The 26441-nt window shown below is 40.3% G+C and overlaps 1 protein-coding gene across 4 annotated transcripts; it reads right to left on the bottom strand.

Annotated features, from left to right (window-relative positions):
- Positions 1 to 2077: 2077 nt before the first annotated feature.
- Positions 2078 to 26193, bottom strand: U2AF1 (U2 small nuclear RNA auxiliary factor 1). 4 transcript variants are annotated; one of them, XM_073359378.1, is made up of 9 exons: positions 26086 to 26193; positions 21338 to 21425; positions 18263 to 18293; positions 17581 to 17647; positions 12461 to 12510; positions 11487 to 11585; positions 8900 to 9033; positions 8337 to 8429; positions 2078 to 6320 (listed from the first exon to the last, which is right to left on the bottom strand). In XM_073359378.1, the coding sequence occupies exons 2-9, from the start codon at positions 21382 to 21384 to the stop codon at positions 6164 to 6166; spliced, it is 678 nt and encodes a 225-aa protein (XP_073215479.1). In that variant the 5' UTR covers positions 21385 to 21425; positions 26086 to 26193; the 3' UTR covers positions 2078 to 6163. The 4 variants fall into 4 exon arrangements, with proteins under 4 accessions (XP_073215479.1, XP_073215488.1, XP_073215471.1 ...); XM_073359387.1 differs by lacking the exon at positions 26086 to 26193 and adding an exon at positions 24981 to 25245; XM_073359370.1 differs by lacking the exon at positions 18263 to 18293.
- Between the last annotated feature and the right edge of the window lie 248 nt (positions 26194 to 26441).

Raw genomic sequence — 26441 nt, 5'->3', positions numbered from 1 at the left:
GGAGGGTTGGATCCTGAAAGGGACAGAGCACTCAGGCCCTGTCTCAGGGAAGAACTTAAACTCATGCTTAACTTTAAGTGTGTGAGTAGTCCCACTGGATTTAACCATATGCTGCAGCAGGGACCAGAGTGTTCAATGCTTTGCTGAAGGGAGTCTTCCAGTTGAAGCCCTTTAAGGACTCAGGCCAGACCCTCAACAATATTTGGACACCTAGCTTCTGATGATTTCAGTGAGTTAGGCACCTAAATACCTCTGAGGATCTGGGCCTGAGTCCCCAAGCTAAGGAAGACACAAGCATGCTGCCACAGTAGCCTTGTGATGTCAATCATTCAAATAAGCAGTGAACTTGTAACTGAGGTTTTACATGTAATTTAGAGATAGTAGGCCAGCAGCTCCCTGTTCCTGCAGGAGTAGCATTTTCATCCAATCTAAATTTGATCTCACCTCTCCCCCTTGTTGTGGGGAATACATCCAACTCCTGCAGCAGCAGCTACTTCAATCTGAAAAGGAGTAGCACCACTCCTACCCAATAAGCCAGTGATAAACAAGGAATTTCAAGGCACATATAGCTCTTCATAACATTACACGTTCTTGTCTAGGGGTTTAATAAGATGTCAACCCACATGATGCACCAATGGTGTTGGAGGAAAAATGGCAATTTAAAATTTACACAGAATAGCACAGACTACAGCAAACAGGATTGCACCAAAGTATATACCTCACTCAACAATTTTTCCTCTGAACAAATAACACTGCAAAGCCCCAAATAGTGGTTAACTGCTCAGGCAAAATGGGCAACAATATTTAGCATTTATATAGGGTTTTATAATCAGTGCCTAATTACCTTGTAGTGTGCTGTGATTAATCCTCATTATTATCCCCATTTTACAAATATTGAAGCTAAAAATGGTTAAGGCCACAAAGAGTCAATTTGATCCACAAGTGGAAAACCAGCTTGTGTTTAGTTCAGGTGAGGCCTTTTCATTATTGAGTAGCTCCTCCTTGTTGCCAAAGTTTACTATTGGCTGCTCAGCAAAAGAGCCAACTCAGTTTCAGTCAGATGATGAGCAGCTCTAGCACCTCACAGCCACAAATTTGCTCAATATGTAGAATATTTAAGGGCCCTCAAAACTAGTTCTGGATGGCTTGGGAGGAGGGAGGTGGATGAGAAGCATAAACTAATGATTGTTAGGAAATATCACAGACAAACATTCAAGTCCTTCTCTGCAACATGAGGGCTAGAAACTTACCAGTGGGCAGAACCACCAAGAACTAAAAGGACCCTTCCCTCCCCTCCCTCCCCCCCCCCCCCCCCAAAAAAAAAAAAAAAAGGAATAGTGTGTCCTGTACAGAATAGTCTGCAAGAACAGGAATGAGACACAGGAGGTGCAGCACAGGAGACTTTAGAGTTCCCAAGTTTTGACTGTTCGGTAAATGGCCACATCCTGCTCACTTTATTTGTATGAATGGTATTAGGGATTATCTTCACACACAGTTGTACTAGTTTAATTAAACGTGTAATTCCGAATAGCCATAGTGGTACAAAAAGGCTATTTGAGTACTCCCATATAAACCTGACTTACAGTAGTTTAACTAAAAATCTATTTCTAATCCACCTAAATTAAACTGAAATAAGACACTAAGGCCTGGGCTACACTTGGGGGGGGGGGGGGGTTTCAAACTAAGATACACAACTTCAGCTATGCTATTCAGATCCGGCAGGTAGTGAAGACGTACCCTAAGAGAGCGGCTATACCCTGATTTCAGTTACACCAGTGCAATGCATATGTGCAGAAAAAGCCTAAGCCTCTTTGCTGTCTTTCAATCTGGGTGCTAATTAGTGCACACTGCAGTGACTGTATTTGACATATCAAAATATTTTAAAACAGATTTTAAAATAATCCAGGAACAAAAGAGTTTATAAAGTATGCAGATTGACCACCATTACAGATAAACACCACTACTGTACTGTTAAGGAAAATCAGCATGGTAGATCATGTATTATAGGGGGTTCACTCCTGACATCAACAAGGCCAAAGACTGGACCTGTGATACACATGGAATCATGAGAGATGGGTTTTGCCGATTTCCATATACATGATTTATTATTGTAGGCAATTGTTAAAATAAACAGTGACTATGGAAAAACAGAGACCCCACTAAACAAAAAAGCCTTGTTGACTAGTCCACCAACCAGGTCAAAGATGTTTATGTATATACAAAGTAAACAGTTCTAAGTTTGTGATATATCAATTTAGTCAGAAAAGAGAAAGACATTTAATATTTCTACAGTTACAATGAGTATATTTAATTAGAATTTAGGAATTCTACTTTCAAAAATCACTATCTAGAACAGAGGCAGGGTTGTGATATTGTACAATAAACATTTAGCTCCCAAGTAGCAGAATTATTACTTCTTAAAAAAATTCAGAGATGCAGCTCTCAGGCACTGAAGGCTTTTAAAGTAGTTTCTACTCTGCAGAGTGAGATTATACATGTTTGTAGGATAAAAGCACAGGAAATTTAGATTTAACCTGTCTGTGCAGATAGCTTGAAACACAGTGACAATGTCAGCAGAGGAACCAGCTACAATCACTAACCCTTGACTGAAACCAATTTACCAAGTTGTGTTGTACAATGACAGGGAGAAAGGGAGTGTGTTGGGCTTTTAAGACACTAATTACTTATTTCCAAGTCGTGCAAGCTCCTTCTATCATGTTTTTAAATAAAAGTGATGTGGTATTAGCCAAGACTGATTTCTACAATCATACAAAACAGATCCTGCAGCCTTTACTCAAGTACAACCCTTATTGATTTGCGTAAGGAAAGACAGTGGTCTCCACTTGGTAACACCAGTGCCCAAGTGCTATACATGGATTTATAATTGTTTTTAGATTGAGGAAACAAATACCATTCCCTAGAATATTTAAAAAAAAAAAAAAAAAAAAAGAGAGATCTGTCTCTTAACAAATGAACGTAAGAGTTTAAAGAAAAGGAGTACTTGTGGCACCTTAGAGACTAACAGATTTATTAGTCTCTAAGGTGTCACAAGTACTCATTTTCTTTTTGCGTATACAGACTAACACGGCTGCTACTCTGAAACCCATAAGAGTTTAGTTGACAGGTGGGGTGTTTAAAATTTTTAGCACCTGACAACCTTGCTGGCACAGTTTTAAAGAAAAGTGTCTGGTTTAAAAGAAGGGTTATGTTTCTATTACTTGCAGATTATGTACCAAAAAAGCTTTATTTTGAACAAGTTCTCCATTTGGTTTTACAGTCTTAACATACATCATATTTATGGACAAGCAGCATTTTACAGAAGAATCAGATTTGAGACTAATACAAGTAAGAGGAAGTCACTTGGAATTATGAGTTTATTTAAAATTAAGCATATCCAGACATCAGAGGTACCATATGCTGTCATTTACTTGAGATTAAGAAATTCCATGAACTAAAAGTGATGTTTTTCAATAGAAGAAATCTTAACATTTGGATAGTCATGAGTAGGTACCTTTAAAAAAATATTACCTGTTCTACACTTTGTATATGGGGAGAAGGGGATAAGGATAATAAAGTGAAATTTCTCCATTTCCATTAAAAAGCCTAATTAGCTATTTTAAGTGGCTTCGAGGAAGTGACAACATTTGTGCCAAGTCCTTTTAAAAGTTCACACTGAACAATTTCACAAATGTAGTATGCAGTATTACAGGTGAAGGGCAAGGCTACAATGAAAACTGAGTTTGTGCTAGATTTGTGCTCTTGTGCTCTCACTAGTCAGGTTGTGGAAATGTAAAACTGTAAACGCTTTTCTTCCTTGTGAAATTCAGTGACATCCCCTGGTTTGCTATCAGTGTCCCTGAATGCATGTTTGAGTTATGTTATTAATTCACAAGGCCACAAAATGATACATTCAGTGGATTTCAATGACAGAGAAAAATTTTGAAGTAAAATAAAGCAAAGCATGAGAAATTGGGGTCTTTGTAATTCATTTGTGATGTGTACAAGTTTAGGTCTTGTTTACAAACGAAAGCTGTACCAGGCTAAAATGATTTAAATAAACTGGTACAAATCACTGTGTAGACACTGGCTTACATCAGTTGAGCTAGTTAGCAACATGACTTTGTGGTGCAGACAAGGTCTTACACATGCTGTTTGCCACGTGAAACACAAGAAAATAATCACAGATTTGTTTGTAGGCATTGCCTAAATGCACATGAATACCATCCGTATCTTGCTGGATCTTGCAATCTAACTATAAAAGCGTATTAAGTAACACAATGTCACCGAAGAGAAAATGGGTAAATCTTAACATGTACATTGAGATGAATTAGAGGGTTAAGAGTTAACAATTTCAACCTCTCAATTGGTGACAGGTTTCAGCTCATTGTGATACTGCCACTCAAGGTCATTGAAACACTGTTGAAGTCCTTGATTTCCCCCCCCAATCTGGTTAGTGAAGGCATTCTGCACAAATCTGGGAATAACTCAATTTTTATTTTGGCCCAAAAGTTCACCTTAAAGAGGTAAGATGTGTAAGATTTTCTGCTTCCCTCCTTCAATATTAATCACTATTTACCAATTCTAACTGCCAGTGAGTGCGGTCTTTTCTTATGTTTATCATTTGGGAATAAAATAAAAACTAAAAGTTAATTATTACCCTGGCCACAAAATGTCTATATCCACTGTATTTACATAGAGCTATTCTTCAACCACTTTTAGGCAAGTTCTCATTAATACAAGCTTTTGAAAACACTAGTAGCATTAATAAATTTCCTCCCTTTCTGAAAGCTAAATAATTCCTGACGTACAGGAAGTTGTAACTGGTGGATACTTTCTACAACCCTATATGCTATTTCATGGATTGATAAGCAGACCGGGATCCAAGTCTGATTATACATCTTGTAAAGTCAGCTACTGTACAAACTGTATAGCACTTAAGATGCTCCAGCAACTTGTAAGTGAGAGGCTTTAGCGCTAGAAGAGGCATTGAATCCCATAAAATGTATTTTGCTTTTATGAAGTACAGCTATGATTTGCAGTTGCAATGAAGACTGTAGATAGAGCAAGCCTAAAAGTATCAACTTCAAAATATAATAAAATGCTCTTGTCCATTAGCTTTGCTATGTAAGTGCCTTATGTAGGAAAAGATGCTTTTAACTACAGTTCAGATCTTCTCTTAGAAGTGAGCAACAGATGGAGAAGGTACAGTGTACTTTTCACTAGCGTCCGACTTACTGCTTATCCTGAATACTGATATGCTTTCAGTTAAAAGGACAGCCAATGGAACTTCAAGTAAAAGAAACCTTCCATGAAGGTGGATCTGATACTTAGATATTTTTTTACACAGAACTCATCCTGCTGTATGGAGCATGAGCTTTTGCATGATAACTTGATGGTCTGTTATAAGATACTGCATTCATAACTTTAGCCTTAAATACTGCACTAGATACACTGTCCTCCTAAGGAATCACCTGAGGCAGGTAGGTGGGGTGTGGGGATGTGTGTGTGTGTGAAATAAAAAAAACCCGCTTAACTATGAATTCTGGCACAGCCAGGAGTAGCAACTCAACTACTCCAGAGGGCTTAGAGAATAGGCTTTAGATTTTACACCAATGAATTGGATTTATTGTAAATGCCACAGTCACAGTGATAGACAGTGCAGACTTCTATTAACATACATATTTTTGTAACTTAGCATTTCTACTGAGTAAATAAATGCACTTTGCACAGCCTTCCTTTAAATGTGCCTAAACTAACCTAAAAAAGCAGACAGCATAGCAGAAAGGGAAACTTAAATTGTAACTGTCTCTTAAGCAATATAGCACTTTATCCATGTATATAATATACTATTTTATATTATATACACAGGCATGCACATTTTCCTTAACAGTTAATTCATACCTGAATGTAAAAACTTGCACACCTCCAATACATCTGCCACCTTTACCGCAAGCACAGTTAATCCAGCTATTTGTCAAGAAAGAGGAATGACAGTAAAAAAAGACTTCCCCCACAAGAAACAAGTTACACAAAGAATACTGTATCACTACAAATTTTTATTCAGAAGCCCATCTTTTTTTTTAAAAAAAAAATCTCATTAGGAACTTGTTTGGTCAATCGACTACAACACTTTCTACTGGACATATAGTAAAAATGGCATGGCTCAGAATCGACCAGATCTTTCACGATCTCTTGACCGCCTCCGATCACGTTCCCGCCCTCCTCCTCCTCCGCCACCGCCTCCTCCTCCGCCACCGCCTCCACGACCACGATCTCTGGATCTAGAACGACGTTCACGGGACCTTGACCTGGATCTATGCCTGCAAAAAAGCATTAAGATTGTAGTTCTTGAATATAGCGAAACAATGCATCAATATTCTACAGAGTACCAAGGATCAATCGTTCAAATGAAAACACCAGAAAAAAGAAGTAGAGTTTGAAATAAGGTTGTGATTAGGTACTACCACCACCTAAGAGCCCAGCACTTTCAAGCCCACAAGGCCATCATTACAGAATTCTTCAGTTTTAGGCAGTGAAGGGTCAGTATGTATAGTGAAAAATGTTAACTGCAGTCACTTGTCTGAATGGCCAGAAAAGGGTCAGTTCCCTGTAAGTACCCCTCTAAGTTAATTGCACTGTTATGCAGAACCAGTTGCAGCACTGTGAAAAGTCTTTTGTAGCCATTTACAGATTTAATGGTACACTGCAAGCGTACAGGCCATAGGGACTGCTATATATAAAAAAAACCTAACAAATCAGGATTTTCTGTACTGAATTTCCCAAGTAGCATGTAACCAAAGCATTTTCCTCCTCTTCAGTCTCCCTCCACCTTCTCCATCACCAACACAGTAAGGTCAGTGAGCTGCAGGAGCCCAAAAATGCATCTCTTATGTCACAGCTACTCAGAGCTCCAGAGCCAGCCTCTTTAGGAGGAAGGTCACCAAAAATCTTTGAGAAGGATTTTGAAAGGCTTTAGTAAGTCCGTTGTATTACCAAACGGAAAATTATACATTTAAATTTTTTTAAAGTTATGTTACTAAATATGAACTACAGGATTTTTTATTTATAGGCATTGCTATGGAGCTCAAAGTTGAACTGAGTAACTGTGTTTGCCCCAACTTGTGAATACACCAACTTTGTATTTCAGGGGAGTTTGGTGATCTAGGACACGAAAGAATGATGCATTCTGGTGTGTCACAGCAAAAATGTGTGGTGCTTTTTTGGAGATGGGTAGAAGCGTGTATGTGTAAGGCAAAAGATGAAAAAGCAAGATCATTTGTGCTGAGCGTCTACTTTGCCCCTTGTAATTTGGGTCATTTGGCACAAGTCTCATTTTGGTCACAATATTGCAGGTCATCTTTAAATATATATAATTCATTCTTGAAAATCCATTCTCACAATCTCACAAGAAAGGACGAGGAAGGCTTTTCAGGAAAAGAGGCCGAGCTCAAGTGTTTCTGACTAGGGGAAAAGTGGTTGGGAACCAGAAAAGTAATCACGTGGCTCTTAAGTCAGCAGCATATTTTTTACAATATTATAACCTTCTCAGCATAAATAAGGCAAACAAATGAATCCCTGACACTTTCCATTTAAAATTAATTAATACTTAATTTCTCAGGAAAGCAGGAAACAATGCAATATGAACTTTTCACAATTAAGTTTACTCCTCCAATTCCCGAAATATTGCAAGACAATTTAACAGCATTTTTAGAAAAATATGCATTTTTGTGTTTGTGAAAGTGTTTCATTGATAATACTGGAAAGTGAAGTCCTAACAGCAAAAGAGGTTTCATACTGATAGCAGCAATGCAACATTCGCCAACGTACCTGAATTAAGACTAAAAGAAACCTTTTTGCCACTGCATGGAACTCTGACTATGGCCCACTCGATACACAGCATGCCTACCAATGGGGAACAGTAGCACCAACTGTTATGGAATTTTGTGATGTTGGCAACTGTCCACTAGGAATGGAACCAAGATCACCAACTCATCTGACACATGCAACAATGTAGACTTCACTTTCCCAACATGGAATGGATATGAACTGATAACCTAGAGGGGAAACTCTGTACTTCACATTACTGACTCTCTCTGCCACTCTCCATTTTTGATTATTTTTTAAATTTGCCATAAAGCCAGATTAAGTCTTGAAGATTTACAGAAGAGTCAGATTGCGATTCCGTAACAGAACTGGATTGGGAGAAGAAAAAATGATTTAAACAACTTTCCTCAAAGTCAGATCCTATTCTTTGTGTCTTCAAAAAGCTTAGGGGAAAAAAAAAATCTCTAAATTATTTGCATCAGTTTGCTTTAAATTAAAATATGAATGCTTACTTCTTACGACGACGTCCATATAATTCACGTCGCAATTCTCGGGAGATGGGCTTCAAATGCATAAAGTTACAGAATCCTCCTCGCGTACACTCTCTGTGGAGTAGAAGAAAATTACCACAAAGAAAACATTTCAAATTTATACTCTTAGCTTTTCTTCTATATAAACCTGAGGGGTTACGTTAACTGATCTGTGATTTTTTTAATGTAACATTAAACATTGGGAAGTATGACTCTTGGTAAAATATCTTAATTGCCCTGAAGTCAGAGTTACACTTGAGCATAATTTACTGGAATTACTTGTGTGCCTGGTGCATGAATGCCTGAAAGTGAAGGGAAATTTTTTGTAGGGATGAAGAGACTGAGTGCACATGGGTGCTAAGGTATGTGAACTGAGCTTGCTCTAGAATCTATATGTTAGGGTAGCTTTAAGTGTATTTTCTTGTATTTTTACTGAATGCATCGTTTGGAAATGCATTTGAGAAACCTTACTCATGAAAAGCTTAACTTGGAGGTCTCTCTAAGCTACTATAATAAATAAGCAGTAGCAAATATCATTTCGTTACCCCATTTCATATTGACGGCAACAAGCTTCTCTGAAGTCAGTCACAGGTGAAAGCTCAGCATGAATCGGCTGACCATTAAACCAGCGATTGTTCAGATCAATCACAGCCTTTTCTGCATCTTCTTCACGACGAAACTGAGAAGAAAGTAAAATTAACATTCTCAAAATGTTACATAAAATAGGTCAAACATTACCATTTAATTCCTGGCTGGATATTTAACACGTGCTCAAGGCCAGTAATAGAATATAAAATGGACTTCTAGTTTTATTTGACCCTACTCTAAAGTGGTGTCTTAATAAAACATATGTGGGTCCATTCAGTTTATTATTTAAGCAGTAACATTTTAAACATGAACAGGCAATCTGGAGAGGACTTAGTGGTTTCTCTCCAGATTAAAGAATTTTTTTGAATATTAACATTCCATGTTTAAAAGACTAATTGGTCTTGCAGGCATTTGTGAGGAATATGACTTAGATAACATAACTTGCAAGTATATCAGCCTGATGAATACAAAATCGTTATCTAACTTATTATTTACTGGACAATTAGAGTTTAAAGAGGCTGTCAAGCATTTTAGACCATGAATTTATGTTCTCCAAGAAGGTTTCATAAACACTTAGTTCAAAAAAGTAAGTGTGCAATAACAAGATTCTGTGAGATTTAAACCAATATCCCATCGTTCAGTGTTTACACTCCAAAACAATACATAGTACTAATTACATAAGAACCAGAAAGCAAAACTAACTGGAAAGTAAGTATGTGATCAATACTTTTCGAATTCCATCAAAATTCTGTGAGGACAGTCAGAAGTCTGAGTGGGCAATGAAAGGGGACATGCAACTGGGACAAGGATTGGGGTTAAGAAGGGTGTCAGGATAAAACTAGGAACACTTAAAATGGCTGTATGCATCTCAGCAATTATTGTAAATACCCAGTTACCCCCTGCCCCCCTTCACGGTCAGGCTTGTACAAATGCCATTTCATTTCATTTGTTTTTACACCTATTTACTGAGTCAGCAGTGTGCCCTTGTTGCCAAGAAGGCCAATGGCATTTTGGGATGTATAAGTAGGGGCATAGCGAGCAGATCGAGGGACGTGATCTTCCCCCTCTATTCGACATTGGTGAGGCCTCATCTGGAGTACTGTGTCCAGTTTTGGGCCCCACACTACAAGGAGGATGTGGATAAACTGGAGAGAGTCCAGCAAAGGGCAACAAAAATTATTAGGGGTCTGGAACACATGACTTATGAGGAAAGGCTGAGGGAACTGGGATTGTTTAGTCTGCAGAAGAGAAGAATGAGGGGGGATTTGATAGCTGCTTTCAACTACCTGAGAGGTGGTTCCAGAGAGGATGGTTCTAGACTATTCTCAGTGGTAGAAGAGGACAGGACAAGGAGTAATGGTCTCAAGTTGCAGTGAGGGAGGTTTAGGTTGGATATTAGGAAAAACGTTTTCACTAGGAGGGTGGTGAAACACTGGAATGCGTTACCTAGGGAGGTGGTAGAATCTCCTTCCTTAGAAGTTTTTAAGGTCAGGCTTGACAAAGCCCTGGCTGGGATGATTTAATTGGGGATTGGTCCTGCTTTGAGCAGGGGGTTGGACTAGATGACCTCCTGAGGTCCCTTCCAACCCTGATATTCTATGATTCTATTTCAGTTTGAGTAATGATCTCATCAACATTATAAAAAAAAGCCTAGCCTCAATGTTCAAGTTGAGCAAGTTGCAAAGAGTAGGCAAGTTATGACAGTTCTAATAAATTCAACTGCTAGCAAGATGAGCAAGAATTTTAAAGTATGATTTTCATCTGATTGACCCTTTTAAGCATACTGTACTTCTAATTTTAAAGTTTAATACTATAATGTGCAACAGTGTAAATATGCTATTTATTACATTTCACTAGGGAGAATATAAAACAAGTTAACAGTCTTGAAACATTTGAAAAAAACTGATTGGAATTTTATTTTTAAAAAAATCTACTTGTATTGTAGTTTAACCAGTTGACACACAAATTAACACAGAGCAAGACAGTTCATTATTTTTAATCGAGTGGACTGAGTTGATCCTGGTCACAATTGAAGTCAAAACTGAACCCAACTATTCTAGTCTTCTCCTTAAAACCATCTGGTGCTTCTGTTCTGAGAGGCTTCAGAGGAATTGCAAGACATTCAGTGTAAACAGAAACTCCTCTCAAGTGCATTTGCTGAACACAACCGGGCCTTTCTCCGACAATGAAGTAATTAACATTTAATTGAGCATGTCACAATCATACTTGTAAGTTAACAATTTTATACTTCACCGCTCTGAATTTCAATGCCCAAATGTAAATCAGACAACAGTTCATCTATGGGAAATATCTTCAGAACTAAAAAGGTGAGATTAAACCTTATGAAAACAAGACAGAATCAACTGTAAGGGAACGTATTTCTGCCTGGTTTGGATTCTAATCCACACACATGTATACATAACCACTCCAACATACAGGTATTTACTTTCATAAAGGTGTCACCATGTTTTGAAAATGTTAATTATGCATATTAAAGAAAAATTTGTATTCATGATGTATTGCAGAGGTGCTTTTGTATCTTACCTTTACATATACATTTCCAACTAGATGATCTCCAAGGTTATCACAAACGTTCATCTCCTCAACTTCACCATATTTTTCTTCCATTTCCGTGAAGACCTCCTAAATATAGAGAAATTTATTAAAAACATTGTGCAAATTAGATGGATTAAACATACCTACAAGACAATCAATCATTACTAAGCAGGAAGACTATTCTCTCTCCCAACACCCTTCATACATTTTTGTTCTAAGACTGTAAATTTCTGGGCAGGCACTGCATCAGCCTGTGTGCATGGACAATATCTAATACACTGTGAGTACTACAAGGATAAGGTAATTAACGACACAACAAAAAGGTAACTTTTCTTTATTTGGAAAATGAGATATACAAGACACTAAAGCCTTTTGGAAAGAAAAGCCAATCCTTCAGTCTACTACATTTCCAAATTTATTAATTGTTTGCTAACACTGAAGTATACTTTTTAACTCAGCTGTGTGAGGAAAAAGCAGAATGGGGGAGACACCAAAAATAGACCATATAGTATTTTGTTTTGAAACTTAATCCAAGGTCTAATATAAACAATAGAGTTATAGGCAATTTAAACAGACTACAGCAGGGACTATATGTAAAACTGAAGTTATACGAAAAACATCTAGACACTAACAGGATACACATATCAGTCAAGCAACCAAATGTCTAATTTGTGTTTTTTCCCCTCTCCACCATCCTTCCCTGATCACTCCCAGCATCCAATCTTATTATCATTTAAACAGTACACTCTCTGGGGCAGGGAGTGTTTCTTGTAATGTGCATTTAAGGCACTGCTTATCAGAATTAGAAGTGGTAAATCTAGAGAATGATAGTCTTCCTTTTTTGGTCCCATCAAGGATTAGCTGGAAAGTTTATTTTTCTAATTTTTCACTTCCACCGACTAAACTTTATATGTTTGCCTTTGAAGAATATAATGCATTTTAAACAGTGAATTTCAACATACCTCAAAGAATTCATCATAATGTTCCTGCATTTCAACATCGCTCACAGCACCTACAAATTCCAAGAGTCATACTGATTAGAATCAATATTTGAATGACAAAACTCTGAACATACTACAAAATATATTTTAGAGAACAGAAGAAGTCATCTACCGAAGCATAAGAGATGCCATGTAGTTAATCATTAAGGAGTATTAAAAATAACTGTGAGCAGCTTTGAGTCCCAAAAGAAAGGCATATCTCAGTATGTGATACTAATATGGTCAAATCAAGACAAGTTTTAATCAGCATCCAAATAGTACATGCCAAATTTAAGGGGAAAGGATTTACTTTGAAATGTGACTGATTAAATGTAGAACCCCACCCTCTATCTACCAATGGTTTACCTACACAGAAGGCAAGTGCTTTGTCACGTTAACTATTTTAAAGCATGTTTATTATTAATATTTCTCTTCCTAAAGGCGGAGCTTTGTTTAAAGATGTTCACTCCTCCAGTATAAATACACTAGTTTGAGAAATCACTGATGTGATTAAAACTGCAGCTCATCATGATCCACTGAATTTGTTCAGAATACAAGATACACTTTTCTTGTTCTCTCAGTAAAGAGTGAAACTATGTGGCTTTGTTGTAGGAAGCATTTTTCCATTTTATTTTTAATGCCAATTTATCTTTCTGTAATACTGCAGAATGGTCTTGTTTTTGTTTTTTAATGCGAGAGGCTGGCCATATATTCACATTAGATCATTTTCGTGCTCCTAGCTGGCCTTTGCAGGTGAGTGCTGCTTGCCTGCTGCTAAAAAACTAACGTAAATTAAAATTTTGCTCATTTTTCAAAGTATTAAGTATAGCAAAATAAATTACAATAGATATTTCCAATTCTACACCATTTTACCATACATTTTATTTAATAAGTTATATACATTAAAGCCAGATTGCTTAAGTCTTCAGTTAAATGGCTTTATTACAATCAAGTAAAGTAGTTTTAAAATAGAGGTGGCACTTCATGCAAGAACAATATTTTAACCTTTAAAATGCAACACCATTGCTTTTCTGAGCAAAACCTGCAACACGACAGGATGAGGGTCCAATAAAGCTATGTTTATTTGCCTCAGTCACTGTGCAAAAACAGGTGTTCTGAACCCAGCCATTTCTGGATCATAGTGCAAATGATGCCATTTAGAACAGCTTTTCATCTTTACTGAAAGATGCTTAATATTAACCAATAAAACTACCTAATCTTCGTGGAACTGTGGACGATTTTCCTCTATAAGGTTAAAGGGACACTGGTCAAGTATTTTTGGCTCAAGATATTTGACCTTCCAGATTCAACATGTTTGCTTTTCAAGAGACCCTTGCCTATGCAGCAATTTTAAAGAACTCCCAAACATTTAGTCAACATTCACTACATAGAGACAGTTTCATAACTAACCATATTCCCAGGGCTGTGCCAACATAAGGATGATAGCACACTAACATCTGAGTGATTTTTAAAAAAACATCAGTTTGGAAAAAAGGATCAAAGTTTACGAAATGGGAAAGTGCTGAAAACTGATATGGACATTCCATTGCCAAACTAAGATTATAAAAAGAAAAGTAAAAGAATTGGAAGTACTTGAGAGTGTCCCTCTAAGATGGAAAGGATAGGCATCATACACAGATCTCACAAATATTCAAGTTCCAGGGCTACCAGTGTCTGAACCTTGAGAAGCCCAACTACTAGATAAAATCAAGACTATTACTAGTCAAAATTAATGTTAATCCTCTATGACAACAATGGAGAGGAAAACAGTAAAGCAACAACATTAAATAGCTATCCATTAAGAATATATGCAGTATTTAAATAGGGACAAAGCTGAAAAGATATGGGGAGGGTTTCAGCACACCCATTGATAAAATAGAGCTATAACTCTACCATACCAGGTATAGTTAGGCTCTGTTATACAATTACTCATCTATCAAGACAAACTAAAGTTTAAATATTAATATCAAACTCTAGTTTGGAGAACCTGTTTACCTAAAGACTCTTGCAAACTCCAGGAGGGTCTGGGCAAATAAAATCTAAACAGCTGCACAGCAAACCAAGCAACTATAATTCTGTTCAAATTAGTTACCAGCTCACTGAGAACTTAGCTGATGTGTAGGAAGTACCCAACATCCAACTGCATATTTTTAGCAATACACAGATAGTAATAAGACCATAACCATCTAAAACAAAAAGCCTACAGGCCAACAGAACTTTATAAACCTAGACAAACTTCATAAGCAACATTCTACTTCTAAAGAAAAGCTCCAGTTTGACAACTGACATTAAGTGTCAGTCATCTAATCAGGGGCATTAGTTTTGTTATAAGATATGTTGTTTATGCTATCCTATAAGTTGTTTATCTTATGAATCACATTTCATTCTGAAATTAGTATTTGATTTCATAAAATAGAATGATATCTAATTAAATGCTGGTAACCAGTGTTCCCTCTAATTGTTCCCACCCATGCGTAGAATGAATTTTGTTACATGCACAAATATGGAGGTGATGTGAGACACCAACTTCATATCGGTGCACGTAACAATCATGTGGTGGGGTGGGACCGAGGGGTTTGGAGTGTGGGAGGGGGCTCAGGGTTGGGGCAGAGGATTGGAGTGCAGGGGTGTGAGGGCTCCGGCTGAGGGTATGGGGTGCAGGAGGGCGCTCTGGGGCTACATTGGGGAGAGAGGACTCCCCACAGCAGCACCTGGACTGGGAGGGGAGAGGTATCTCTCCCTGCTACGGCAACTTCAGGGCTGGGGCTCCAGGATAGGTGCCCCACCCCTGGCCTCTGCAGGTCCAGCAAGGGCTAGGTTCAGGGAAGGGCGTCCCGGCCGTGACAGGCCTGGGCCTAGATTCAGGGAGTGGAGCCCTGCAACAGGTCCAGGCCGTGCCGCCCTGTCCACAGCTGGGTCTGGGTGCGCCACCCTGGTTTGTGCAGCGCTGCCCCTGCTGCGCCTGGGTCGCGCTGCGCCACCTGGATTCAGGCCGGGGTTGGGGCGCCCCAGCCACAGCAGGTCCAGGCTATGGCATAGTTGGGGCCAGGGCGCCGCCTCAGCCGCGGCAGGCTGGGGGCCGGGCAAGGTTGGGGCGCCTCTCCCCCGGGCAGGTTCCCTGAGCACCTGTGCAGTGCTAAATTGGGGCAGGGAACTTAGACTAGTTCGAATTAGTTACCAGCTATGATCCAGTGGTTAAAAAAGTAATAAATGAACAAAACTTTACCACCACATGCTCAATTTGTTATAAAATATTAGAAAAATAACACCCATCTTTTTAGTTCTAAAGCCTTTAACGTCTTTTTCTACTAGTGTCATTGGTTCAATTGTAATGACAGATCAGTAGTCACAAACTGACAATCTCAGTCATTTAACTTCTGTCATGATGCACAATACGAGACTTTTTGCCCATTTCCTAACTACAGAAAAGTTAAGAAATTAGTTCATAACAATATCCAAACTGCTTCCTTTCCCCAAGTGTACTTTTAAAATTATTTCCTACTATGCAAATATGTAACTTAGTTCTGGAATTTGAATTTTCAAAGTAAGGGAGAATTTTAAACAAGCACTTATCCAAAAGGACAGCTGCACAAGAGCAGCATTTGTCAGTCCAATTTATCTTCCAAAGTAGTCATTAAATGGGAGCTACATCATTAGCCTAGGACAAATATTTTTGCAAGCAGTCTGAAAGTTCCAAATTTGAGTGCTCTCAACACTAACATAATGATGGGAAACACGTTATGGATTAAGTAAATGTGTGACTGTCCTGCTTTTTGAGCAGTGAAGTCTAATGCATACCTTTAAAACATAATAGCAAAAATATATTTCTAGGATGCAGGCAAGTGGTAGAGGGGAAAAAGGGCAAAAGGAGACAGCAGTGGATCAAGACTGCTTTACAGTGGTTATCATTTCAACCACTTTTTGATTTAATGGACAAATATCCAATTTCTCCTAAGAAACAAATTCTTGTTGGGGGGGGGGGGGGGGTGAGAAGGACAAAAAATTGTTGACACATTTTATGAAGTGTGGTCAGTTTGATCCGTTAAGCTAAAATGGTAGACCAGCTTAAGTCGACACTGAGCTCTGACAATCAAGCCCAGGGAACCAGTGAAGGAACTTGTATGAACTTACAGCGCAAACCGTCAGCAGACTGGGAAGAGTTTTGAGGGTTACGGTAAATGTTCAAGAGGGCAATGGTCTGAAATACAAAACGCAACAACTTTATATTATGGAAAAGAAATTTAACACGAAACTGGTTTCCTTTTGGTGATCGCTTTAGCCGAGTCTCAGTGCTGAAAGAGAGGTAGTTATTTTCTCCCAAGAGAGGAGATTTTCACTTAACTCGTGACCTTTCTGAACCAACCTAACACTGTAAAGCAATAGAGATCTCATGATACTCGATTACTGTATTTTTACTTTAACGGTTAGTTTGCTCACCTCCATTACAATAGAAGTGTTTACATGGGGTCAGTCAAAAAAAGTTTCCAATACAACGAATGGTGTCCAAGTGTCATAGTAATAGCTGTAATATGTAAGGTATCAGCACACTCAAATGTTTGATTTTGGCCTTACTGAACAATTAGTGAATAAAACCACCCCGCAAAACATTCTAAAAACAGCATAGGCTCTAATGTATAACACAGTAATCATGGTATAACATGAAATCTCCATTTCCTAAAGAAAGGAAAGGTGAAATAAAATGCACAATTTTGGGCAACTTACCGTATATCATAAATATACCTAAGTTTTCATATTATATCAAGAATTTGATAAATGCTTGCAATGTAATCATTTTAAAAAAATGAATGCAACAATAAGTGACAGGGTTTAACAGTTACAGGATGTAATGCTCATGCACTGTGCAAATGATTTTGAATCAAGGAAGTCCAATTAGTTTATCTTTTTATAGAAGTCACTTTCTGCACTTTATAAACATGTACATTTACCAAGTTCTTGATATATGCGCAAGAAGAGTTCCATCACTTGTCCTGTTTGCAACAGCTTTATGTCAGCAGCTCAGAAGCCAACATTATTTTCTCATAATTAGGAGTGGGCTCTTTAACACCATTCTTTAAAAAAATTTCTCCAACTGTGGGACTTACAGTGTGAGCCGTCAGCCGTCTGTGCACTGTTTTGGGGATTACGATAGATGTTTTGAATCAAGATGGTCTGCGGGGAAAAAAAATAAAAAGGGGAATTCTACTGGCTGCTGTGCATATAACAGACAATTGCAAAGAGACAACTATTCATAAGATTTTTCCTTTTGTATTTGCAGAGTATCTTCTGTAACTGCATCCAAACCATCATATTATGAAAACAGTTTTAAATTAACCACCAAGAAAGAGCGGTGTTTGGTTTCCCTAGTGAACTGTCCCAAGTATATTTACTGAAACTGTTTATTTGGGATAAGTGTATGACATCTTGTGTTAGAAGTATGTCACCTTGCTCTTCAAGCTGCTCAGAGTTATGCAGATACCCAAATTTATCTTAGTTTAAACCAAATTCATTACTGTGAGCCTAGAAAAGCAGCATTTGTATCAGTGCACAGAACATAGCATGCGATGTTGTAAAGTCTTTAAACTGTTGCCTCAGATATCAAATTTTTCAAATATCAACTAGATACCCCCTATTGTCTCATCAAGCAGTTTCTTGGTGGAATTTCTGTTTAAATAATATAATAGTTTTAAATGTTCACGTTTTCCGATCCTTCAATAAAGATCAATATCCTTTTAGCCCTTCTGCTTTTTACTTGAAGAATTAGACCAGGCAGGCTTGAAACCTTACATTTGTACCGTTCTTCTTAAAATCAAGTTGTCTGAAAAAACAAACCATGTTTAAGTTAGTAAACTAATATTACATAAAATTCCAATGTCCATATAACTAATCAGCTCAAAGAGATTTAGATTTAATTACTTAATATACAAGTTTAATGTTAGTTTGCATGAACTTTCATCCCCAATTGAATTTAACTGGTGCAATACTTGTTTTTTGATGCCACCAAGAGATTAGAACCTGTTAAATTACATTTAAATCATATACTGATTTTACTAACACATCAACCAAACCAATACCTACACCAGTGGTGACAACACAATAAAATATAACCATGGCAATTGCTCTCTATTAATAAGATCTGTTCCTCAATTTTCTATCACAGCTGATTACCAATATTTGCATAAAGACTTCCATAATCAACCTATTACACGTCAGATTCACTAGCAACATCACAATCCAGCTTGTGTGTCAAGTCCAATGCCACACACACAGTAGACTGAATTCACAACATGACCCTGTCAAGCCCAGCAGTTCACTTCAACTGACATCAGCTAAATAAGGATTAAATTGCCAGAGAGAAAATTGGTGGTCCAGGTTAGGAAACAATTACTTTTAAACTCAGGTTTAAAAAGTGATTTCTGAAAACATGTTTAAGCCAGACAGCATGGATGGCAAGTATCCATTAGATGTGTTGTTACAGGAAATCAGTGAAAGAGTTAGGAATTGAACCCAAGTCTCCCTACAACTAGGCCTGCACTAACCCACATATACTAAACAATCAATTTGTAATCACCTAGAGGATAATAGGGTTATAAGGAATAGCCAGCATGGATTTGTCAAGAACAAATCATGCCAAATCAACCTAATTTTCTTCTTTGACAGGGTTACTGGACTTGTAGATGGAGGGAAGTAGTTGCTATGATGTATCTTGATTTTACTAACATTTTTGACACAGTCCCACATGACACTGTCATAAGCAAACTAGGGAAATGTGGCCTGGATGAAATTACTATGAGATGAGTGCACACCTGGTTGAAAGACCATACTCAAAGAGTAGTTATAAGTGGTTTTCTGTCAAACTAGGAGGGCATATCCAGTGGGGTACCTCAGGAGTTAGTCCTGGATCTAGTACTATTTAACATATTCATTAAATGACCTGGATAATGGAGTGGAGAATATACTTTAACATTTACAGATAATATCAAGGCTGGGGGAGTTGCAAGCACTTTGGAGGACAGGACTAAAATGCAAAAAACCTGGACAAATTGGAGAACTAGTCTGAATTCAACAAGAGGAAATTTAACAAAGACAAGTGCAAAGTACTTCACTTGGGAAGGAAAAATCAAATGCACAACTACAAAATGGGGAATAATTGTGTAGATGGTAGTGCTATTGAGAAGGATGGGGGTTATAGTAGATCACAAATTGAATATGATTCAACAGTTGCGAAAAATGGTTGTAAAAAAGGCTAATATTCTGGGGTGCATGAACAGGAGTGTCAAATAGGTAAGACGTAGGACACAACTGTCCCACTATACTTGGCATTGTTGAAGCCTCAGCTGGAGTATCGTGTTCAGCTCTGGGCGCCCCAATATAGGAAATGTGTACACCTATGGACTCTCTCCAGTTTGAACAACTGAAGTGATAAAAAGTTTAGAATGTTGACATCTGAGGAAAATGGTCAAGAAACACTGTGCATGTTTACTTTTGAGAAAAGAAGACTGACGGGGGACCTGAAATGAATCTTCAAATATGTGAAGAGCTGTTACAAAGTGGAATATGATCAACTTTTCTCCATCTCTCTGGTAGGACAAGTAATGGGCTTACTCTGTAACAAGGGAGATTTAGGTTCGGTATTAGGAAATACTTTCTAATTATAAGGGGTAGTTAAATTTTGGAATAGGCTTCCAAGAGGTTGTGGAATCCCACTCATTGGATGTTTTTAAGAACAGATTTGACAAACACCTGTCAGGGATGGTCTAAACTTTATGTGGTCCTCCCTCAGCACAGGGAGCGGGACTTGACTTCCTCAGGTTCCTTCCAGCCCTACATTTCTATGGAATCCGTACTGTAATATTAAAACAGCTTTTAAAAATACATGGTTTCTGACCACTCAGTAGCATAGCTATGTTTGCAAGAGGAATTTTAAAGCAGATTCTTAAAATGGGAGAACTCTATTGTAGATGAGACATTAGAAGTGGTCTCCCCAGGTCACGGTTGAGGCATATTAGCAAGGCACTTCCACTGTTGCATATACTGTATTTCTGTGGCTAAATAGCTGGAAATACAGGAGCTTTCCTAACCGCTAAAAATTTAATAAATGAGAAATCATCTCTTTACCTGCATATCTTGACAATCAGCAATGATAGAAAACCAAGTAAACGCAAACTGGAGTTTAAATGTGGAAATTTTCCAGGAGTGTGGAAGATGTTCTTTGAGAGAACTGTAGTGCTAATAAATCAAAAATACATGTCAACCAATGCCCCCCTCTTTATAGCCTATATCCACTCCTCATTTCACAGGTAACATTTAACCAGCCACAGACCTGGATAATATGTAGAGCCAATTGTTGTATATCCTTAAGCAGCTAGACAGGTAGAGAAGCAATCCTTCCACACCCAATGCGCTAAGCAAGTGACCGCTAACGCTTTTAGCCTGGGCCAAAGATCACAGGAGGGCAGGGGAATCTCTTCTGACCATGTCAGATAAGGAAGCAAATTTGCTTATAAAAAAATAATCTTGGAAGTTCTCCCATTTGGGATGGGTAGAACATGCTGCCATTGTTTGTGGTGTAATCAATCTGGGATGGTTTAAGTGCCTAAACATCTCTGAGAAGGCACAGTTAGAACTGTCTGGTCTCTACTATAGACAAGCTTACAACAGCATTGCTCCCTACAACCTTTAGGGTGATAGGAGACCATGATAAATGCTGGGGAGGAAAAAACACTCCCTCCCCAGAAAAAAAAAATACATAAAAACATTTTCTGGCCTCAGTTAATTTTGGATATGGTAATTATTCATTTGAAGTGCTTAGAACCTACACTTAAAGAGATATGTACATAAATTCTACAAGAGAGAACAAACCTGGCTAAATGTTGGTTTATTGTGCAATCGAGAACATCTGTCCCCATGACGGCAAGCTCCAATTTTGAAATAAAACGAACAGTTCACTCTGCAAGTAAAAAACAACAGATAATTAGTCTATGGAAATACAAGGCAAGAGGATATTAATACACAATTAGCATTTAACATAAAATGCACACTATCAACTTAACTTTAACGCACAATTACATAGGTCAATCAAATCAATAAAGTCCAAGACAGTAATGGGACTAGTTAGCTTATACTGATTCCCCCTCATCCATGACCTGAGAGATCTGCTGAACTCCAGGACAATCAAAAGCGCGCAGAGCAGCTGCAATCTAAAGTACTTAAGTGTACTTATTCAGTACCTGATTGTTAAATTCAGGATCAGTCAGTAGGAAAATATTCTCACTTGTAACCACTATTCTTGCTATTTGTTTCTCCTCCTTCCTCATCCTTTCATTTCTGCCCTTTTTTCCTTTCTGTCTCTCTCTTCATTCAGGCAAACCCCAATTCCTTCCTCCCTCTCAGTCAACTTCACTCCACACTACTTCCCATCCCACTAGCTAAAACTGTTGTAAAACTTGGCAAATATGTAGATGAGCTGATGTACCCCACAGAAGACCTCTGCATACCCCCAGGGTATGTGTGCCCCGGCTGAGAACCACCAGTCTACACTAGCAACTTATGTCGGTATAACTACGTGACTCAGGGGTGAGTGACACAGTTATACCAACATAACTTCCTATGCACTATGTTGAGGGGTGGGCATCTCCTGTTGACACAGTCAAATAGTTGACACTTAAGGGATATCTACACTACAGCTGGGAGGTGTGATTCCCAGCACAGGAAGACAGACTCCACTAGCTTAGCTCCCCCCTCTCCCTGCACCCCCCAATACACAGTTCAATGCTCCACTGGGTCCCAATGAAACATATAAACTGAACACATAGTATTTCTAATTTCACAAATACAAACAACTGCTAGACCTAGCCTTGACTATTTCTCTTTCTAATCAAGAGGTAATTTGTACCGCAGTAGCATAAACTGCCCGTGAACCAATAAGAACAGGACTTCATTCTTTTATTTAAAGGACTTATTTACCTGTTATGAAAAATAAACACAGGCACTAGATAGTGCAGGGAGAGTGAAAACTGCCAATATGGGCTATATACATACACAAAGTATATAACCTTGCTTTTGTCTGAATTTACTTTTCTTTATCCGTACACTCACAATTTACAACAATTCCTTCACATTTCCTTTTGACCAGCTGTAAAAGCAACCAACTTGTTTCAACTGATAATAGCCCACCTTAACTGATTAATTTCATTATAGTTGGTATGGCAACACCCATTTTTTCATGTTTTCTGTTTATATGTACCTTCCTACTATATTTTCCACTGCATGCATTCGATGAAGTGGGTTTTAGCCAACGAAAGCTTATGCCCAAATAAATTTGTTAGTCTCTAAGGTGCCACAAGTACTCCTCCTCCTTTTTGCTGATACAGACTAACACAGCTACCGCTCTGCAACTTGTTTACTGGCTATGTCCCCACGATTTCACCTCACCTCCCCTCCCCTCCCTTAACTCTGGTATGTTCACTACAGTAGCTAAAAAGCAGAATTTAAATAATTGGTAAATTTCACGTTGTTGCTCCAGCTTCACAGCACAGAGGAACAGAGTGAAAAGCACTTAATTCTAATGGGTTGTGCATAACACATGTTGCATATTGACAAAATGATTTTAATAAATTCCATTTTGCAGTCACAATTACAGGCATGGAAGAAAGCTGAAGAGTGCTCAAGTGTTTATTTGGGCTTCTAGGCAACAACTTCTATCACCAGACCACAGCATGAAACATTCAACACCCATTAAAGATTATATTCTAATTCATACCTGGCCTACACCTAGAATTTAGGTTGACTTAGCATGAAACTTTTCACAGCCCTGAGCAATGTAGCTAACCCTCACTGTAATCACAGGTAGGTTGATGGAAGAATTTTCCCATCGACCCAGCCACTGCCTCCCAGGTTTGGTCTACAGTGGCTCGCAACCTTTCCAGACTACTGTATCCCTTTCAGGACTCCTATTTTTCTTGCGTACCCTGAAGTTTCACCTCACTTAAAAACTACTTGTTAACAAATTTAGACATAAAAATACAAAAGTGTCACAGCACACTATTACTGACAAATTGCTTACTTTCTCATTTTGTCTGTATTAAATTTTAGTTTGTACTGACTTTGCCAGTGCTTTTTATATAGCCTGTTGTAAAACTTGGCAAATATGTAGATGAGCTGATGTACCCCACAGAAGACCTCTGCATACCCCCAGGGTATGTGTGCCCCGGCTGAGAACCACCAGTCTACACTAGCAACTTATGTCGGTACAACTACGTGACTCAGGGGTGAGTGACACAGTTATACCAACATAACTTCCTATGCACTATGTTGAGGGGTGGGCATCTCCTGTTGACACAGTTACCACGTCTTGTGGTGGATTACCTACAGCAACAGGAAAAGACCCCTCCCATCGGCGTAGATAGCATCTTCACTGAAATGTGACAGTGGTACAGCTGCATCAGTGCAGTTGTGATGCTATAGCATTTTAAGTGTAGACAACCCTCAGAGATGGATATATTACAGCAGTGGTCTCCAACCTTTTCACACACAAGATCACTTTTTGAAGTTAAGATCAATCCAGGCTCTCCCCTGCCCCATCCCTGAGGCCCTGCTCACTCCATTCCCCGGCCTGTCACTCGCTCTCCCCCACCCTCACTCACTTTCACCCAGCAGGGGCAGGGGGATGGGGTGTGGGAGGGGATGCAGGCTCTGGGCTGGGGCCAAGGGGTTCCGAGTGTGGGAGGGAGCTTCAGGCTGAGCCTGGGGCAGGGGTGCAAGCTCTGGGAGGGAGTTTGGGTGCAGGGATCACATGGTCACATTGCACCTAGTTTCACGAGTTTTACTTTTGATTAGTGTCATTTGTGGTTTATAGATCCAAAATTCTTCAGGGATTGTCACAAATCAGTGTAATATTCTCAACCGTGGGGTGTGCATTGGCTGAGCCTGGGGCATGGGGTTGGGGTGCAGGAGTGAGGGGTGCAAGCTCTGGGAGGGAGTTTGGGTGCAGGAGGGGGCTCTGGGCTGGGGGTTAGGGTGCAAGAGAGGATGTGAGGTGTAGGCTCCCGGTCAGCAGCGCAGTGGGGGTCAGGAAGGCGGCCTGCCTGCCCTGGCCCCACCCCACTCCTGGGGGTGGCTGGCTGGCTACACCGGCCCCTTCCTCCACAGCAAAAGAGATGTGCCAGCCAGCCATTTCCAGGAGCAAGGTGGGCATGACCCAGGAGAAGGGAAAAAAAAAAAAAAAAAAAAAAAAAAGAGTAGAGTTCACTCCAAATCTAAAGCTAAAAACATAACTACAAAACCTCTACTAATTCATAATACCCCCAACAATTTCAACTCAATGACAATTTCAAAATTTCATTTTCAATTCTCCTCACTTAGAATGAATGGGACTGGTGGGGTGGGGTGGGTGGGAGGAAAATCATGCTTAGTCCCTAAAGGGATCAAAAATGTTTGCACGATTTATCAATCATCCATTCCATCAAGTAGGCAGCAACATTAGCAAAATTCAAAAGCCACCTACCCTCATTTTCTGACAGAAGGATGACCATAAGCCATCAAAAATCCACTGGGGCAATGTCAGAATCAACGGCATCACCCATTTCTAGAGAACCTAAACTTATCTTTTTAAGAGCAAAACAAAACAAACGAAGGAAACAAGACCGCTGGCCCTGGAGTTTGCAAAAATGAATCTCCCAGACATCAATCAAGGGTAAAGAGGATACATTAGTGCTCCTGAATGAGCACAGCAACGGCTCCAGGGGTTTTGCTGATCAGAGCTTCACGAGCAGCAAAGCGACAGCAGAGCCGGGAGGGTCGTTTTCGCTATTGTAATCCAGAGCAGCAGGACCTGGATTTATGCGGCCACAGGGTGTCGAGGCGGCAGCAGAGAAGAGGCGGCTCTATAGAGGACGGCGGGGGGAAGGGAGCTACTAGCCTGAGCACGCTTTGAAAGGAGCCCTCGGCGCGGCGCTGGGCCCCATCCCCAATTGTTCACGGCTCCAAACCGGGACGCGAGGGCCCGCCCGGAGGGAGGCGCGCCCCGGAGCGCGTGCCCGCAGCAGGGCGGCAGACTCCGACAGCCAGGCAGAGCGCGGGAGAGCACGTGGGGTGATGCTCCGCGCGCACAGAGTGCTCGCTCCCTCCCCACCCGAGCCTCCGCCTCAGAATGCGGAGGGGTCCGGGCCGGCTCCCCATGGGGATCGGCGAATAAGCGCGTGGAAAGACTCTCTGCCGCGCGCAGCCCGCTCGGCCTGGGAACAGTCAGCTCCCCTCCCCCACACGGCGGTTACCCACTGCGCGCGGGGGCCTGGTCTCTGGAAGGCGGCGCGCGCCGCCCAGTTTCCTCTCACACCCACAGAAGGCAGCGCGCGCCGCCACGTTCCAATCGCCAAGGCCGCTCCGCCTGCTCCAGGCCGGGAAGCAATAAACTGCGGCGGCGGCGCAAGCAGGGCGCGCGCACGCGCGCTCCATGGCGCGCGAACCCGGGGGGGCGAGGGGGAGACTCCGCGTTGAAACCCATTATATGAACGGGCCGCACGAGCCCACCCCCCGCCATCTCTCCCCTGCAGGGTACCCGGAGCGCTGAGCCTCCGCTGCTGGCGCAGCTACGGGCACAGGGCACTCACTTGTCCTTCTCTGTGCCGAAGATGGAGGCCAGATACTCCGCCATCTCCCACCACCGATCGACCGCCGGAGAGCCCCCGGCGCCGATTGACCGCGTCACAGCTTCGCGCCGGAAACGCCCCGCCTTCCAGCCACTGACCAGCGCATGGGGGAGGGGCTGCTGCCATCCGCGCATGCGCCTCCCAGCTCCTCGCCCGCTTCTCTCTCGCTGCGGGGGCGTGGGGCCCGCGTTCTTCCCAGACTCCGTCCCTGCGAGCTCCCTCAGCCCCGCGCGCGCGCAGCCGGGCCCCGCCCCCCAAGGTTCCCGAGCTTCAGCAGGGAGCCCGCGTGTGAAGCGCAGGGTCGGGAGCAGGGGCCA

The sequence above is a fragment of the Lepidochelys kempii genome, chromosome 1 (genome assembly GCF_965140265.1).
Source record: "Lepidochelys kempii isolate rLepKem1 chromosome 1, rLepKem1.hap2, whole genome shotgun sequence".
Lineage (NCBI taxonomy): Eukaryota > Metazoa > Chordata > Testudines > Cheloniidae > Lepidochelys > Lepidochelys kempii.
The sequence above is the reverse complement of the archived record's forward strand: the minus strand, read 5'-3'. Positions and strand labels throughout refer to the sequence as shown.